Source organism: Gambusia affinis, linkage group LG10 (assembly GCF_019740435.1).
Source record: "Gambusia affinis linkage group LG10, SWU_Gaff_1.0, whole genome shotgun sequence".
In the NCBI taxonomy this organism is placed as follows: domain Eukaryota; kingdom Metazoa; phylum Chordata; class Actinopteri; order Cyprinodontiformes; family Poeciliidae; genus Gambusia; species Gambusia affinis.
Genome location: NC_057877.1, coordinates 4,246,974 through 4,265,527, shown reverse-complemented (window position 1 = coordinate 4,265,527; position 18,554 = coordinate 4,246,974). Strand labels below are relative to the sequence as shown.

At 42.6% G+C, this 18,554-nt stretch overlaps 2 protein-coding genes and 2 non-coding genes across 7 annotated transcripts; 3 read left to right on the top strand and 1 right to left on the bottom strand.

Annotated features, from left to right (window-relative positions):
• Positions 1-5,656: 5,656 nt before the first annotated feature.
• Positions 5,657-13,274, bottom strand: cep63 (centrosomal protein 63). Its single transcript, XM_044128789.1, has 14 exons — positions 12,840-13,274; positions 12,571-12,748; positions 12,403-12,498; positions 11,770-11,859; positions 11,566-11,679; positions 11,330-11,488; positions 10,278-10,390; positions 9,993-10,136; positions 9,326-9,428; positions 9,030-9,227; positions 8,069-8,155; positions 7,064-7,269; positions 6,732-6,993; positions 5,657-5,882 (listed from the first exon to the last, which is right to left on the bottom strand). The coding sequence occupies exons 1-14, from the start codon at positions 12,878-12,880 to the stop codon at positions 5,703-5,705; spliced, it is 1,971 nt and encodes a 656-aa protein (XP_043984724.1). The 5' UTR covers positions 12,881-13,274; the 3' UTR covers positions 5,657-5,702.
• A 194-nt stretch (positions 13,275-13,468) lies between these two features.
• Positions 13,469-13,540, top strand: trnap-cgg. Its single transcript has one exon. It is a non-coding gene; the product is annotated as a tRNA-Pro (tRNA).
• Positions 13,541-14,251: 711 nt separating this feature from the next.
• On the top strand, positions 14,252-14,323 carry trnap-ugg. The gene has a single exon. It is a non-coding gene; the product is annotated as a tRNA-Pro (tRNA).
• A 217-nt stretch (positions 14,324-14,540) lies between these two features.
• On the top strand, positions 14,541-16,981 carry im:7152348 (uncharacterized protein LOC559250 homolog). 4 transcript variants are annotated; one of them, XM_044128788.1, is made up of 5 exons: positions 14,672-14,750; positions 15,027-15,050; positions 15,136-15,523; positions 16,477-16,584; positions 16,678-16,981. In XM_044128788.1, exons 3-5 carry the CDS (start codon positions 15,171-15,173, stop codon positions 16,721-16,723), a joined length of 507 nt encoding a protein of 168 aa, XP_043984723.1. In that variant the 5' UTR covers positions 14,672-14,750; positions 15,027-15,050; positions 15,136-15,170; the 3' UTR covers positions 16,724-16,981. The 4 variants fall into 4 exon arrangements, with proteins under 4 accessions (XP_043984720.1, XP_043984721.1, XP_043984723.1 ...); XM_044128787.1 differs by having other exon boundaries at positions 14,682-14,750; positions 15,133-15,523; XM_044128785.1 differs by having other exon boundaries at positions 14,541-14,750; positions 15,027-15,523.
• The last annotated feature ends 1,573 nt before the right edge of the window (positions 16,982-18,554 follow it).

The following is an 18,554-nucleotide window of genomic DNA, read 5'->3' as shown; positions in this document are numbered from 1 at the left end:
CTTTGATTTCACTAACCTTTTCAAATCAAACCCTGTTTAACCATGAAGAACTGATTTAGTTAATTTTGTGTGAAAACATTAGTTTACAAGTACAAAGATAGTTTTTACACATAACAAATAACTTGGGTCCCAGTACTGAGCCTTGAGGATACTTCAAGGTATTTTACTCAGCTGAGATTTTGAATTATTGTTTTTTTTTTTACCTGCTTTTAAATAATTCTTTGGCTTGTGATCTGTAACATCTCTTGTTCCACACCGTTCCTATTTTAGAAAGAGTAGCGTAACGTCTAAAATCAACAAAGTTGCCATAAACATGCCCAGTATTATAATCATTTTCACCTTCTTTTCCTAAAATGTGTTTTTAAAGTCTATGTCCACATGTGACACTCTTTGATTTGGCTTTCCTTTAGCCAGCTTCTCACAGCGGTTTGCTGGAGTTTTGGTCCATTCCTCCTGACAGAACTGTAACTGGATCAAGTTTGGAGGAAATGGAAGCCAAGAATGAACCAGACTTTTGGAGACCCGACGATTCCTTCCTGATCTTTCCGTGAAGTCACTCCATCCACTGACGCACTTCTAGTTGAGTCAAATTTGGGTTAGCCAATCACAAGCTGAACCATGACAGTCATTTAGGATTCGCTCCCAAACTGCTCACAGACGTGGCGATCTTACTACGTAAACGTCTCGGTTAAAAGAACGCAATGAGAAATTCTGGAAAAAAAAACCATCTTGATCATTATTCTGGAATTTAGCGAGTCATTTTGGGAACACTATTTGACCTAAACCAGGAAAGTTGAGTTGGGTTTAATGCCAGATGGTGACATTAAACCACAAATCTCTAATCTGTTAAAGAGGTCAAGATTCTCTCCAATTAAATTTGAGGAAGGGCGTCATTTCCTCTGGCATTCCAGTTGAAAAGATGTACAAATCAAAACATGCTGAGCTGTTTATGTCACCGTAGCTGAAAGAATGTAAACAGGCTCTTCCTCACTCCTATTCATCAATGAATGCTGGGATACTTAAAATGTTGTTTTTCTTGTGTCTTTTCCACTTTATTCATTTCTGCAGTCACAACCCGGCTCTGTCAGACCGACTGGAATCCGTTTGGTACTGTAGATTAGCAAGCTAACGACTGGAGACGATCCAAATTGATGGCCCCATTAGCTGTAAATGAACAAGCAATGTCCTGAATAGCTTTTGCATAAGACAATCCAACATCAAAGCTCACTCTGTAGCCCAGATTCCCAGTTCTGACTGGGCTGAATGTCATGAACAATGTACTCTAACTTCCAAGAACTCTTATTATTTTCCCTTTAATTAGGGTCTGCATGGGACGGCCGTGGGGGTTTTAGGATTGTTGTGGTTCGTTCCAGTGGAGGATGAAACGGACGAAGATGTTTGCATTCCTCCCCTTCCCCATTTTTTCATGGAGGGTTCAGGACATTGCTGTGGATAAAGTAAAGACAGAGGTTTTGACTTTACGTGACGGATTTCCCTCGAGTGTTCAAGAATGACTTGAAGTATGTTTGCAACAGCTTCTCTTTTTTCCATGAAAAGTATGAGGTTTTTCTTTTTGGGGGGGTGATTTGTGGCTAACAATAGTGTTGGTGTTTTGCTTTGGTTTTAATAGGTAGATATGCCCTTTGTTGATGTGTTTTATAGTGACCTAATTATGTTTATATATATTAAAAACTGTAAGATTTTCATTTTGATTATTTTTTTCGGTGTTTCAATATCAACAACCCCTCAAAAATAGAGATTGTTCCTAGACAGGGCAAACGCTAAAAACATTTTGGAAATGTTTCATCCATTAGATAAAAGGGAATATTATGTATTTTACAGACACATTGTGGCATTTCTTGCACAATCCATTGTTACAAAATGCTATATATGTATTTAGATAAAATATAACTTAAAAGAAATTTGAGGCTTTGAAGTTGGGCCTCTATCTCTTTAAGAAGCTCCTGCTCTTTCCGATACTCCGCCTTCAGGAAGGCACGACAACAGTGTTCGCCCATTATGCCGTTTACAAACGTTCCTGTGAGATTTGGGCTGAGACTCACAACTCTAAATGTGGTGTTTGCTAATTGCTGCTGTCCCTGCAACATATCCTGTCGCACATTTACAACATTTTTAAATCTTTTTAAGGTCCTGCAGATTGCTGGATTACATGGCAACTTCTGAATGGAGATGTATTGTAGGGGGGGTGGAGGGGGTGCTCAGGGTTTTCCTCAGAAAACCTGCTAAGCCTGGTGGTAGTAGCAGTCCATTGTCTTCATTTTTTATTTTTTTTATTCAGAGGTGCACGAGCAGTCATCATAATTTGGAGATATTATCGTGCGGCCAATGGGCAGGTGCAGGGATGGTGCAACTGGTGCACATCCCCTCAATCCCAGTTCAATGTGTCAGCTATAAAACTAGCTTAATCCGTCTTTACTGTCGCTGTTACCTATTTAATAAACAAACATCGCTTTAGTCAACTAAAGCCTGGTGGCCCGCCAGGCTTATGTTACACTGGAGAAAACCCAGAATTTGGCAAATGTAAAAGTTCCAAAGACATGTTTAGGGTGACTATTGTGTTACAGCTGGAAACTCGCATCATTTTGTATCAACCAGCAGAGCAAATGATGGCAAGGTCCACCATTTAACAGTCTCAGGATGCTTACATGAAACTATCTAACCCATTATTCTCTTTACCTGCACGTCAATAGCCAAAGAAGAGTCAAAGTTGGGTTATGGCACCATTTCTCTTCCCCAGTACAGGCCAGTACAGTAAAGTGTGTGCTGTAAGTGGGGGAAACAATACATATAAATGCACTCATTGTGTGCTGGAATACATTCTTTTCCCCCCTTCTGGCTCCTTTGCTCAGGGTTCTCTAGGCACCGAGTGTCGAATGCGCCTTCCAGTCTGCAGAGGCTTCAAACGCAACCTGAAGCGACTCGACGTCGCACGAGACGTGTACATGAGCGACCTGCGCCCACCGCCCGCGACCTCCCACCGTCCCAAAGCGTGCGCGGCCCGGAGAACAATGAGACGCTCCCCTCAGCATGAAGGACATTGTTGGAGGCAGAAGTAGGACAGACGCACGCGAGGCACGTCAGGCATGTTCTCTGAGGGCCCCACCATGGAATGTGCGACAAAGAGTGCATGCAGGCCGCAACAATTCTGGGAAAAAAAAAAAAAAAAGAGTAAATTGATTTATCTGGTGACAGAAGTTTAACAACTTGTTTCAGCGCGAACCGTTTATCCCATGCAACACTTGTACAGCGACCAGCTCCAGGGCTTAATTCCATCTTTTACGTTATAAAGGCATTTTGAGCATCTGTGAGTTTGACAACTCGTTTCCAGTTATCTCACAGAATCAAGGTTGCGCCTTCATGCTGACTGTTTTCCTGGCAAGCTGACCCGTCTGTCTAGGGAAAAAATGAAAATGAAAAAAAAAAAAAAATCCCTTCCAACCTGCATCAACCTGGAGCGATTCAGCAGAGATAAGTCAACCATTTACACAATCAATCCATCTTCACTATTTCCCATGACAAGTTATGATCTTTATGAAGATAAGGAAAGTTCCCTAAATACCTCAGATATCTCAGTTTATCAAGATGGATTGATAACGTGACCCGATATTTCCACCAACACCCTCCTTTATTTATTTTATGAGCGTGTTGGATGGGACACACATTCCTGCTTTATAGCAGCAACACACCTAAATCCTGATATGAGCCGGGAAAAAACAAAAACAAACAAAAAAAGCCCTGCAAACATGACCTAGTTGATTCATTGCTTTTGGCTTGATGACAGAGTAGTTTACAGCTCCCTCTGCTGCTGGATTGTGGTACTGCATATAAAGCCCAGAAATAAACATTTTCTCCTTACATATACCACCTTCCATGGCAGAAATAGATATTTTTGCCTTATGCATTTCAATAAAACATTATGCAATGTGTCATTTAACAACATGGGTTTTCAAACTTCAGTTAAATAACAGGATCACTGACCCACGAATCTAGTTCATCAATTTTATCTCGGCATTTTATGATACTAACAAAGGAATTTATTCTCTTTTTCCTAAACTCTTGTCTCTGGATGTTGAACTCTCTGGAAGAAACTGCAGTCAGTCTACATTGGGAAAAAAAAAACAACAAAAAACCCCTCTTCACCTACACCACCCCGAAAACTGGAGTTCCTCAAGGTTGTGTACTCGGTACTCTCCTGTTCACACTAACAAATACAAACAAGAAGGGTTGACCGATAAATTCATTTAATCAATTAATCCGATTTCATTGGTTTGATTTGAAGTAGCCTTTATAGAGTATGACATAAACATTAGAACTCAGCTTGTTCAATAACCCCTTACTGTGAAGCAAAGTCTAATGTTTTTGCTAATTAGCCCACATGCTAGTAAGCATGTGGTGCTCAAGTTCCACATGCAAAACTTTAGCACCTCTGAACCGGAGGAATGGTGTGCGTGTGTGTGTGTGTGTGGGGGGGGGGGGGGTGTTCACAGAACAAGCATGACCGCATATCAAAGTGAAAAGTCAGAGGTCTGGCAAGCAGCCGACCACCACTTCTCTGTAATAACAAAAATGCAAAACACTTTTTTTTCTTTTCTTTTGTTTTTTTCCCCCCCTTTTTTTCCCCTCAGTTTATTTCCATTCTTCCAATGTGTCTCTGATTTAAAACAAAGCTATAAAAATGCATCAGGATACGGCTCCGCTGGCCTCTCAGCCGTCCACATGGTCGACATTAACATTCCGCCAGGTTTCTAATGATGAGGACGGAGCGGGCTGCAGGGGGAGGCTTCATGACAGCGCTGGCATGGCGCACACATTCCTGCGCTGGACGAGCTGCACAGTGGGCGGCTGTGACGCTGGGGGAACTGGGAACAGCAACTGTCCTCGAAACACAAGATAGATCGGCTTTTCCCAAAGATGACACCGAACACGTTCTCGAGAAATCTGACTGACGTACCGTTTTACACGTGCGGAGCGGGATTTTGATTTATGAAAACCTGAATTGAAGATCCTGACTGGAGGGATTTTTACAGAAACAGCAAATCAGGAGAGTTCAAAGTCTCAGAAATGAGAAGCGAGTAAATCCCATCATCTTAGCAACATTGTACATCTATACATCTACACCAATATTAGCATGTGTCATACTAATATCGAATATTTGCGATACAATATGTGATACCTAAGAGCAAATGTTTTCACAGTAATATTACTGGTTGATTAAATGCCATTTGATGCCCATATTTACTCACCTCAGCATGCTCAGTGCTTAAAGTGGCTCCAAATGCCAGCAGCGTGGCCTACTTTCTGATTCGTTCAGGTAACAATTATTCAACAACTTGAAGGCTCTCATAAAGCTGTGAGAGTTCATCACAAGGTGGTCAGCTGATCCTTAAATACAAATTCAAAGAAATCAAACAAGAGGACATCATGGTAACGTATCCTGCCGAGACCACGCCGTCCATCGCAAACAGACAAGCTGTCCAAAGTCAGAAGTGACACATGTTTCCGTCACGTGACACAAATGTCAGCGATCTTGTGATTTTCAATATGCCAAAATGTGTAGTAAATTAGGAAATGGTGCGTTCAACACTGATGAAACCATGAGCAGGTGTCAAGTAACGAATCGGGAGAGTCACAAACACCTGTTTGGTACCGTTTATCAGGTATGTTAAGGCAGCAGGGCGGGGTCACTGCGCTGAGCCGGAGCGCGCTCCCGAGCCGCTCGCCAGGAACCTGGACACCGTCCTGAAGTTGTTCTCCTTCATGCCGCGGATGTGGCCGTCCAGTTTCACTCGCAGCTCGTTGGACCACTGGCTCTCCTCCTCCAGGAAACGAGACACTGCGCTGCATGTAGGGGACAGCGCCTCCTGGTGGAGCGGAGCACAAACACCTACAGTCATGGTTCAAGTACTTTTAGAGCATTTCAAGGTGAGTTTTCAAACTTTCGGAAATGAAAACAACACAACTGAGCCAAAGAAAGCAAAGCTTCACTTCACTATTACATGAGATCACTTATTACAGTTAATAATGCCTCGTGAAAGTAGTCAACTTTTCACAGAAGGATCAAGCTAAGCTAAAATATAACAACGTTTTGGTTTATTTTGTTATTTTGCATTTTGTAACATAACATTACACACAAAAAATAAAATAAAATGAAGAATAGGAGGTCTGGCGTACAGATATCATATTTAAGTAACAAATACCAATAAAACTAATGCAGAGTCAGAAATTCTGGACATTGTACCTTAATAAATTTAATTATAATCCATATTTGATCTGCTGCCAGTCATAAAGGGATGGAACTTTTTGCTTTAATTACCGTATTTCTTTGTGATAGTTTTTTGGGTCGCCAACCTTAAAATACCAAAAAATTGTTTAGACTCTGAGTCCACTGAAAACAGAAGTCCAAATAAAAACTCATCCCACTTAAGAGCAATTTAAATTTAGATTGGATGAAAAGAGGCTTTTTAATCAGGTAAATATCTGGTTCCAACTGTAAATCACGTTTTCCAAATGTAAACTTTTAATCAAAAGTTAGATTGCACTTTATTACAAAACTGTGCAGCTTGAATATCAAACACTTTACACAGAAATCAAGAACTTTCCAAACCTTGAAAACATCAAATTGAAATTCAAGTGTTTTCAAGGATTTCAGGCAGACAGAATTATGAACCCTGTGGCCTCTGAATGCAGCTCGGTCATGGAAGAAAACTCACCTCTGGACCTCTGGACCTGGAGGTCAGACAGTTTTCAGGGCCAGAGTTTTGGCCCTCAGCAGCAAGTCTGTGTGGAGTGAGGGCTGTGGCCGAGTTTCCTCTGCTCAGTTCAGAGCTGCTGGTGGAAGAGGAGGAAGACGAAGAGGAGTGCAGCTGGCTGTCTTTGCGCTCTCTGCCAGGCGGCTCGTTGGAAGACTTGGGAAAGGCCTGAAGCTCTTTAAAGAGCCTCTGGATCTTTCTGTCATAGCTAGCTGGCTGAGTCCTGCAACGACAGCCGTTCAGAGCGTTTCGTCGTGGAAGTGTTTCTGTTCCCATGCGGATGCAGCACCTACCGTTCCGGACCAGGATGCACCTGTGCTGTCATCATAGTGTGGCTGAGCGCCACGTGTTGGTTCCTCTCCGGACCCGTTTCATCCTGAGCGTTCAGCTGCACGTGGTGGTTAGTGAGCGCCAGCCTCAGCTGCCGGTTCTCCTCTTCCAGGCTGCTTATGGAGGTCAAGTAGCGCTGCTGCAGTAACGCAGCAGAGGATTCATCCCCCTGAGGAGAGACGGGCGATCGACGGATGAGCAACACCACCGAGAAAGCGCAGAGCTTCCTTTAAGGAGAAGGAACTTACAGGTTTTAGCGACGTAAATTTGAGACTTTTTAAGACCATTAATGAAATTTAATCCTTGCATCGCGACAGAAATGTGCAAAAGAAAACCACATATTATATGTAATAATATCTTTTTTTGCACAGAACGCACCGGACCTCGTATGGGTGGCAACTGAAGATGAATTTACACTTAACAATGAAACTTTTATAGTGTAAGTGTAAATAGCTAGCTAGCTAGCAAGGTATAATAGCTTAGAGGGTATGATAGCTAGCTAGCAAGATTATGATAGCTAAGAGCAATCTTAGCTATCATAATCCTGATGGCTAAGATTATGATGGCTAGCTGGATAGATGGCTATCTAGCTAGAAATTTGTTTTGGACATCATGCGCTAAATAAAGGTGCTACCACAATTAAATACATTAAAACTATAAAAACACAATATTAGCAGGTAATTAGCGCTAGCCTCAACGACTTCAAGCTATAAGACAGAATGAAGATGTCTGTGTGTGACTCAAACATTTGCCTGAAAATAAACTGCACGGAATATAGAAGAGATAACAGTCCAGCCACAACAAGATGTAAAACCGCACTTCAACGTATTTAAGGCCTATCAAGATTTTTAAAAGAAATTTAAAAACACTTTCAGATGTTATTTTAGATGCACAAATATAAGACTTTTTAAGGATGTACAGTCACCCTGTCTTAGCTGCTGTTGAGTGATGAATACTAAGAGACAAACCTTGGGGGAGAGGGACTGGAGCGTCTGCAGCAGACCTCTCAGATGCTCGTTCTCGGCCTGCAGAGACTCCAGCTGCGCCTGAGTCATCTGAGTAACGGGAGAGGAAAGAATCCGGGTGGTTTCACAAAGGTTAAACATTTGGTCTTGAAAAACGTGGGAGTCTCACATCTTGTCCTCTTTAACAGCTACAAATCGAGAGAAAAAATCTGTAAAGTGTGGCATTCATTTGCACTCAGCCCCATATACTCTGATGCCCTCATTAAACCAGTGATGTGCGGTGAGGTTCATAGCTATGAACTGACTTAATCATAATCAGATTTACAAATATGGACCCCCTGCTTGTTATTGTTTACAAAAGGAAATTTTGCGCATGTGGACAACGCTGGAGGACAAAATCTATTCTTCTACATGTCATCCAGAGCCGCACTGCCGCCTTAGAATAATTCTGTTAACTCAATGAAACTTGGACATGTAGATATTATTCATTTCATGCTGTGCTCCGCAGCAAAGGGAAAAACCACTTCTTTCTCGCTCTCTGTATCAGCACAGCTATTGTATGGTTAGCTCGCTGTTACCGTCTCTCATATTGTGAAGTCACAATGTCTGGGATCATGAGCGCCCCCTGCCATGAGGCAGGAGAACTGCCTGCCTCACCTCAAATCTCTTCTCTGCCGTTTATGATTGCTACTCAGCAAACGAAACACGTTACCCAGTTGGAGACAAAAAGTGAGCATAAATCCCCTGACCAGATCCAGATTGAATAACACTCATGTATTTCAACGGCCCAGTCAAAGAGATAAACAAGGAAATATCGTCCATCTACCGATGTGGAAAGCTGAGGCTGAATACAAAAACACGCCACACTTTTCAAACATTTGTAACAAAAAATAATAAAGACTTCCTCCAGGTTCTTTTCTTTTCTCTTCACGCACATTTTCGAACCACACGGTCACAAACTGACCTTGAGCTGCATGGCTGCCTCCGCCGCCCGCTGCACCTCGCTGCGAAGCTGCTGCTGGATGCTGGCCGAGGAGCCGCTGAGCGCCGAGATGGACACGTCGCGCTGGTGCAGCTCGCCGGTCAGCTTCGACACCTCCCTCCTCATGCCCTCCACCTCGGCGCTGTGGGTCTGCCGCGCCGTCTCCAGCTCCTCCCGGAGCTGCGGGGGCGACTCCGGACATGTGAGGGGCAACGCCCACACGAAGGCGGTGGGGGAAAAGAAAACAAAGCCAAAAGAACGAACCAACGAACGCCCACCTTTTTGCTTTCAGCGACCGAGTTGTCAAAGTCTGCTGCTACGTTCCTCAGCTCTTTCTCCATCTTTGTTTGATCCTTTAGCTGTCGGCTCATGCTCTCCATTCTGCGTCCAGGCGAGAGGAAGCACAGGGAAGATTAGCTTAATTTGCACAATTAAAACACAAATCAATGGTATTGAGAAAAAAAAAAGTATTACAGTGCAGAAAGAGGTAAAAGCCTGATGGATTTATATTAATAGTGGAGAAAAAAAACACTATGATATGTATACAATACCATCCTTCATCAGTTGATCATAAATTTATGAGAAACAGTCCTCTCCAAATTATTTGTGGGAATTTAAATATTGTAAATAACAATGAAAAAAGTACAGATGCTGCAAAAACTGGCTTTTTTCTCCCGATGAAGAATAAATCTAGAGACAACCATCGGACAATTAACTCATTATCTCGACAGAAACTATCATGAAAAAGCATCGGCGGAAACAAAAGTTTTATGCAAAGTTGTGGGAAAAACCATAAGAATATCAGACTATAATAAAATGTTTGTCCGCGTTCAGCTGTAATCAACATCAATCCAAATGTTGCTGATGATACTCGTCGTACTCATCATGATGCCTTTGATAAGGGCTTTCATGTTTTCCTCTAACATGACGCCAGCAGTCACCCACCTCTGTTTCAGACATGTCACCTCCGCCCTGAGGTTCGCCTCGCCGGCCTGAGCGCCCTGCAGCTTGTCGGCCATCTTCTCCAGGTCCTTCCTGATGACCTCCACGCCGGTACAACCCTGAGCAGTCAGGCAGTCCTCCAGAGAGCTGCAGAACGACAACAACACCAAGCAGCCAGTCACCTTTGCTTCAGGTTCCCGCCCGACACAGTGAGGTCAGAGCGCCCCCTTGTGGAGAAGGCGCAGCGTTGCGTCCAGCAGAGGAGAGAGCTTTTAAAGGTCCGCCCACCGGATGACTTGGTCTTTAGCGTGGAGCAACTGTCTGAGTCTGACGGCTTCATTTCGGAGTCGTTGCTGATCCAGGTCAGCTCCCCTGGAGGCGTCCGGTTCGTCTGACCGCAGCTGCAGGACAGAGAGGTCACGTCTGTTAACACGGGACTTCAATGAGTTCAACTGAATCAATAAATCAAACACTGACCAACATATTTGATGTTTGTGGATGATGCCACTTGACAAAATGCTATGAAGTGATGTGTTTATGATATAAAGCACTTTGAGCTGCCCTGTTGCTGAAATGTACCACTTAAATAAACTTGACTGGTTGATATAAACACCCAATAAAACATGATTTTATGGAGGTTTGGGTTTGTGATGTGACGGTCTGGCTACTGTTGGTGACCACTGTATGTAACATGTGGCATTTCATAAAAACTTACTAGCTGTCTAAATTATGATCACTGTTGTTTTTAGAGCTGAAAGTGTTTCATATAAGCAGTTAGGTAGTTTCTAGTTCCATTTATTCAATTACATTTAGTTCAGAAACCTTTTTTTTTTATTATATTCTAAATATACCTTTAGGATTATTTTTACTAAGCTGCACTTTTTACTTTTACTTGAACAATTATATCATGAAGTATTTTTACTCTTTCTTGAGTAAAGTTTCTGGACTTTCTGTCCATGGAATGAAAAACTCAATTTCACCAAAGTTTTTACAGTTTAATAATGAAAGAAACTGATTTGGAAACTTTTTGTTTTTTTTGTTACTTATATGACTTGTTGTCATTTTGGTCCTTAAAAAAAACACACAACTATTTTCCACTTCACCTTATATTTTGGTTCGTCTGATGATGTCATTTGTAAATATTAAACAATGGATAATTTGATCAGTTACTCAATAATTGAGTAAACTTTTTACCAATTGCTTGAATAATTTCTTGAATGGCTACTTTTTACTTTTATTGAGTAAAAATATTTTTAAGTAGTGCTGCTCTTCCATGAGTATAATCTTTGGCTCTCTGTATGAGTATGCCCTCCTCCCCTCTCCTCCTGCCCCATGCTGACCTGCTGTGGCTGCCCCAGCAGGGCCTCACAGGGCCGCAGGCGCTCCAGCTCCAGCTCCTGGGACAGCAGGCTGCTGCGGGCCTTCTCCAGCAGAGCGCTGAGATGCTGCACCTCCGAGCAGCACTCCATGTGCTCCTGCTCCACCCGCCACGGTGTGCTCTGGGAACAAAACGCGGCACGGTGACGAACGACCGCTTCCAGGTTCACGTCTCTTTCTCTCCCTCTGGTTCGGTTACCTTAATGTGTGCGATCTCCTCAGTCAGACTCTTATTCTGAGCCTCCAGGGTGGTGAGCTGCTTCTGGTACTGCGCCCGCTGCTGCTCCCACTCCGCAGAGAGCCGCTGGTACTCCTGCAGCAACCAGCAGGGTTATCCACAGTGCCATCGGTGCGACTGCTGGGTCCGAAGCAAGCCACGCAGATGGAGATGCAGGAATGTTACCTTCAACTGGTCTGACTCTTTTGCTCCTCCGCTTGTCTGTTTGAGCTGTTTGCGCTGGAGTTTTTGGTAACTTCCCTTTAAATGGTCCAGCTGAAAGAAAGCCCGTACAACAGCGTGTTAGGGTAATTGTTAATAGAGGGGGAAAAAATGGAGTTCATTTTCACCAAACAATTTCAGAAATTTTTAAGAAAGAACTTGGAAATTTAGGAGTTTCAAAAGTTGAAAATCAGTTAGACGGACGTTTTCAGATTAATCTCATAAATTTTCTAAGAAAACATTTTCTTGTCATGACTTTTTTTTTTAAGTCAAGAATTTGCAGAACAAAAAAACCCAGAATTTTTTGGAATAATCTCAGAAATTTTCTAGATAAAATGTGGAAATGTCTGAATCTTAAAAGTTAAAAAAGTTCAAACCTTTGAAACTCAGAAATGTTTGAGAGAAAAATAACCAAATTTCAAAATTTGTGAGTTTTCCAGCAGAAATTTGCTCCTCCTTTTTTCCCCTCTATCTTCAGTGGCTCTAACATGCACATCTACAATCATTCAGTCGAACTTTTAATGCATCCGAGGAGAAGGAAAAGAACTGACGGTCTCACAGATAAACACTTGGACTCTTTGCTTCAAGATATCTCACCTCTTCTCTGAGTTTCTGCAGCTGTTGCTCGTACTTTGCAACTACCTCTTGGCGACTTTTCAGGATTTCTTCCAGCTGTTTTTGAAGTACTCCAATCTGCAAACAAAACTCCTCATGCAATAATTTGGAAACTTTAAGGTAAAAGATTTCTAGGCCTGTTCACTTCACCTCCAGGTCCCTCCGCTCAATGATGTTTTTGGAGGTTAGAAGGCCCTCCTCTCCATTCTTCACCCTGACCTCCAGGGCATGCTTCTCAGCCTTCCACTGGCTCCTCTGGTGGCTGATCATGATGTCGATCTGTCTCATCAGTTCCTGGAGCTCTGGCTCGCATGACGACAGGACAGAACTACAGCACACAGACCAGATGAAAGCACGTCTGTTAGAGCTAGTAAAATACAACATTACAACACTCACGTTCTAATTCAGTTTGATGTTACCTAAAGTTAGTGTTCCTCGCTGATTCAAAAGAAGCCTCCATCTGGATCAGGTTTTTTTTGTGTGTGTGTGTGTGTGCTTCTTGTAGGTAATGTCTTCCCTAGAGGTGTTAACCTAAAGGCTCCTCAACAAAACAGCTTGTGGAATCCTGAACGTTACACCGCCTTTACCGCCACCCAACTGAACTGGGCAACAACGACGCTTCCACACAGCTGCTAAAGAAACGGAAAGGACCGGTCTGAGGCCAGGCGCTGCGGGTAAAACACTGAGCTTCGTATAGTGATTTACTAGCGTCAGAAGCTAATTTACAGCTAAGTTAGTCCGTCCGAGGATATTTGTTTACATCCGTAACAGCATTTATGCCGCCTTTCACTCCTTTGAGTACAATGAACTTCCTGCGGTAACCCCGCCCCCATACTGTGACCTCAGCACGCTGTACGTCAACCTAACCGAAGCCACTGTTTTCTAGTTTCAGATGGCGCTCATGGCTCGTCTAAATAGGAAGGTACTGTAAATTCAATGATAGGGTATGAGGTATGCCAGATACTACATAACTATAAATACATAGAAACCGCACAACATTGCTATATTTATAGGTATAATTTCTATTGTGCCGGATAGTTGAACACGTGGCTCGTTGGTCTAGGGGTATGATTCTCGCTTCGGGTGCGAGAGGTCCCGGGTTCAAATCCCGGACGAGCCCTCATTTTACAACTTGTTTCATAACTACTTTTCCGTTTCGTTTATCTCTGCCCCACTTTTCTGTAGATGTAATATGCACATTTTGTTCTTTTGTTGTTAGGCGTTCTTATGGCATACGGGTACACACAGAGACAAAACACTAAAATCTTGTAAAACATAGATCTTTTGAAAGATTTGAAAATTCATACCCTCTCTTGTTTTATTCTGATCCAATGGGGGGCTGCTTCGCCGACCATTTCGACTGTTCGCCATTACGTACCTGTTGGCTCGTTTTTTCATTCGATTCTGAGAATGAAACAGATACAGACAGGTGTGCTACTGCTTGCAGCAGGTATTGTTTTTGCTCATCTACTCAGAAACTGCTAGAGGGAGTTGTGGTTTGTTTACGGGTACTCACTAAGTATTTCTACACGACTAAATACTGATATATTATTTTTTTATTTAATAAAAAAAAACAGATCTAGCATGTCTTTCCATTAGACAATGAGTAGATAATTGAAAATGTTTTCAAAAATCATCTGTTGTCTCGAAAACGTTACCGGTAGCCCCACTTGGCGCGTCACCAACCGAAACACGTCCAAGACGGCACCATTTAATTTCTGCTGGTCTTTTCGGGTGAAGATATTGATATAAAAAGTGAAACATGGCAACCCACTATAGTTCGTGTGTCCGTCGCAAGTATAAAGTCGTGACCGGACTTCCTTTCTCGTGTGGCTCGTTGGTCTAGGGGTATGATTCTCGCTTTGGGTGCGAGAGGTCCCGGGTTCAAATCCCGGACGAGCCCAATTTTTTCTTTTTCTTTTTTTTCCTGGTTTATGTTTAAACAATTCCTTACCATCTGGCTGTATATACACATCTTTTAGTTAATATATTATCTATCTATATCTATATAGATATAGATAGATACACATGTATATATAGCGTTGTTCCTCCCCTTCTAACCACACCCCTCCTACAGCCTCCATCCTCCTTTCCTTATGCCTCCACCTGCTTTCGGTCAAACGGCGAACAAAGAGCGCCCCCACCTCTCTGCTCCCCCAGCTGTTGTTGGGAGGGCTTACGGCCGGGTAGAAATAAAGAAAGACGTTCCTGTTCCGCCCCCACAAACGCCGCAGACAGTCCTGACAGGCGGCAGCCGAGCCGGGTTCTTTCTCTGTGTTCACAGCAGCGACACTGAAAAAGAGACGAGGCAGATCGGAATCAGCTCAGCTGTAAGTACGACGATATTACTGTAAGCTTTATTCTGTGAAGAGGATAACGATCACATGATGCTATCTTACCTATTACATCCGCTTCTGTTTCCATAGAGCTCTTTTAAATTCATGTTTTATAATAATGTGTTAACAAACCAATCTAAACTTTTTATTCATGTTAAACTTATCTGTAGAAATTTGAAGGTTATATTTTTCTATTATCTGCTGAAGTTAAATAGAAAAAGAAAAGAGCTTCACTCTAGTAACATATTCATACATAATTTGATTCTCTAGGGAGAGTCAGCGTGGGAATTTGAGGTTAACAGCTTTGGCACATCGTTGGAAGCCTTTCAGATCCCCGTCAGGGATTTATTATTATCATTATTATTATTCACCACAGCAGCAAAAGGAGGAAAAACTCCCAGTGTGCGCCTGACAATGGTCCTGTGTGAGGATGGCGAGTGCAGCGTCTGCCTCCTGCCGTACTCCCGGATGGACCGGATACCCCGGCTGCTCCACTGCAGGCACACCTTCTGTGAACTGTGCCTGGAGACGATATCCCGGCTGAGGAGCGGGCACCTGGCCGTGTCCTGCCCGCTGTGCCGCCGGGTCACCTGCATAGGGCCAGAGCGCAGCCTGCAGGAGGCCCTGTGGGTCGACCTGGAGCTGTGGGAGCGGATACGAGAGGCCGCAGCGGTGGGAGAGCAGGAGGAGGAGGAAGATGGACAGAAACGAAGAGCGACAGTGCAGAAGGTGGAGGCTAAACAGCAGCCCGCATTACAGGCCGAGTGGTGGGTTCCTGAAAAGAAACACTAATGTTTACCATCTGGGTGCTGGAAAGAGAGTCTATTTTTAGTCCATGGAAAATTGATTTTCCATAACCGTTTTGTCCCAACGCCACACAGAGATGGCATAAACATAAACATGGGGGCTTGATTCTGGGAACAAAGCACACTTCAGGCGTTTATCCAGCCGAAGGGCTGGAAAAATTAATCGGATTAATCATCAACCAATTTAGTAGTGATCAATTGTTAACTGGAGCAACGTTAAAGCGGTCGACTGCAGAAAAAACCCCAAATCAGAGTAATTAAGTTACAACTGTACAAAAAATATACATTTTGAATCTTTGATTTAAAAAGAGAAAAACTCTGTAAATATGTTCTACCCACAACTCCTCAAATGACTTAATTTAATTTTAGATTTATCTGGTTCAAATTAGGTAAAAGAAGAAACAAACAAACAAAAAAAACTATGTTAAGTTGAGTAGAAGAGTTCAAGTTTTCACATGTTGATGTTAGAAGAATGTTTCAGCTGCAGTCGCATCGTTTGCTGCAAATAATCAGACATGCCCTAACGGAGTGCAACGTCGTTACATTTTAGGCAACAACATTTTTTATTTTAAAATGAACTGAATTGTTTATTTATTTGCATCTTATAATGTATTTCTACTATTGTTTACCAAAAGAAAGAAGGTTAAAGTGGTTTTATGAAAAATCTGCAGAATGGGCCAATTTTTTTTTTTAATCCAACCAATCGTCAGAATAATCGATTACTGAATCGATCGCTAGCTGCAGCCCTGCGCGAGCATCCGAGCGCCTTGAGGAATAAACTTAGGAATTCCTCACATGCCGAGGCGGTGGCACATGGGTGCTAAGCTGCTAATGAGACCATTAGCATCTGAGCTCTGCAGCGCCGCACTCTGCCACAGGAAGTTCAACTCCTGCCCCCTCTTCCCTCTCCTCAGCGTTTCCTGGAGGCCGGCCCCGGCGCGCCTCAGGCTGCCCGCTCTGTTCCGGAGGTTCAGCTGGACCAAGCCGCACCGGGAGACCGTCGTCCCCAGCAGCAGCAACGTGTGAGTTTTCACTTCCAGGACGGCCGTTGGAGTGAACTCTGAGAGGAAAGAAAGTGACTTGAGATGTTTGTTTTTGTTTTTTGTTTCATTTAGAGAAATGAAATCCTGGCGCCGACTCTCAACGGACGACGTCTTCTAAGAAATGCAACCGGAGGATCCATTTGTCTTCCTGTTGGGAGACGGTTTTGTTCTCAGCTGAAGGTCTTCCCATTATTTCATCCAGGCTTAATTCTCCCAGCTGGTGCAGTGGGATTTAGTTCAGCTGTCCCAGTCCGGCTAACGCCCCCAGACCCTCTCACAGCAGATGGTCCGCTCCTCATCACTCAGCATAACTTATTATTTTCTTTATTTATGGCAGTTTGTTGACAGAGTTTGTAATTAAACTATTTTTAAAATATTTCTGTTGAATTTCTTTCTTCGTGATTTTAAGGAATCACAAACTCCAGCTTGAAAACTCCACTCTTCCCTCCATCTTTCCTGAAGTATTAAGTCAGAACATGAATATGATAATGTGACTGGAACTTTATGCACAACAAAAAAAAAAAGAAAAAAAAGGAAAAAAAAAAGAAAAAAGTTTTGCATAAAACACCCAGTCAGCCATGAAAGTGGATTATCTTCATTCATCGAGCATCTGGCAAATTTTCCATTTTAAATGATATCAGAGAACTGGACCGTCACTTTGAAGGGAACGCCCTTCGTGCCTGTGTCTGTGCTGGAGGCTTCTGTTGTTATGAAGTGTGCTGTCACACACACACACACACACACACACACACACACACACACGTCTCACTCCGGAGCCGTTGTTTCAGCATGAATTTGTTTCGCCTCAGTCATATTAAGGTCAGCGCAGTAAGAAATCCGTTAGTCGTCCCACTGGTTTAGCAAACAGCAGGCTGCCCCAGCTCTTAAAGAGACAGTCCCGCTTTAACACCTGTTCTTGATCTGACTGAGCCTTTCAATTCCCTTTTTTCCATGTTTTCATGTTAAATCCGTAAGCCTCAGTGGTGGTGTGATTTAGTTGGGATCAAATGGGAGAGGTCTAAACCACAGGTGTCAAACCCAAGGCCTGCGGGCCATATCCGGCCCACCACAGCTGTTAATGAGGCCCTTTAAATTGTAGAGGGCCTCATGGATTGAAGTTTTAAGGTAACAGCTACACACTTAAATATTATTTTATCAGTCAACTCCAACCAGTTTTCAACCGTATAGGAGCAAATCACATTATTGTGAAAATATGTTACAGATTAATGCAATTTTATCGTTCTCTGTAAGCTACAGTAACCAAAACTACAAGAGAAAAGGCTTAAGATATTTTACTCCAGGCGCTATCAATCTATCCATATAATCCATATATAATTTTGTCAGGTATTGCGTGATAAAAAATATTTTTCATCATACACTAATTTTCTTTAGACATACTACCTAGACTAATGTTCTCCAACAACTTCACAGAGTAGCTTTGTGTGGTTTAAATACTTTTACAAAGCCTCGTATATCCCTCTAAAATGAGTGTTATCATAGCACTAACATTTTTTTATTGAATATTTCTATTAAAAAGCTGAATGTATAACCTGAACCGGAATGAGCATCGTTGGAGATAATCTCCAGGAGGCGAACCTGCAGGGACAAGCAAGAGTTTCAGTTTCACAACACATTTCCTGACTCATCATGTGTTACTTATTGTGTTTATAATTAGGATTAAAGTTGAACTGGGAAGGAAGAAACTCCCACTCATGTTACAAACACATTCTGTTACAAATATTCTGCCATTTAGCATCAGACTTATTCAAAGTATGTCTAATTTAACTATTGGTATCCATAAAATGAAACTGTCCATTGCAAGTAAACTTTAGATATACATAAATATAATAATAAAAAAAGTTTAATGATCTACACACACAGCAGTGGCTGCCTAACATATTCAGGTAGAGGTGAGCCCAAACAGGAATTTCAGCAATGCAATCTTTGAA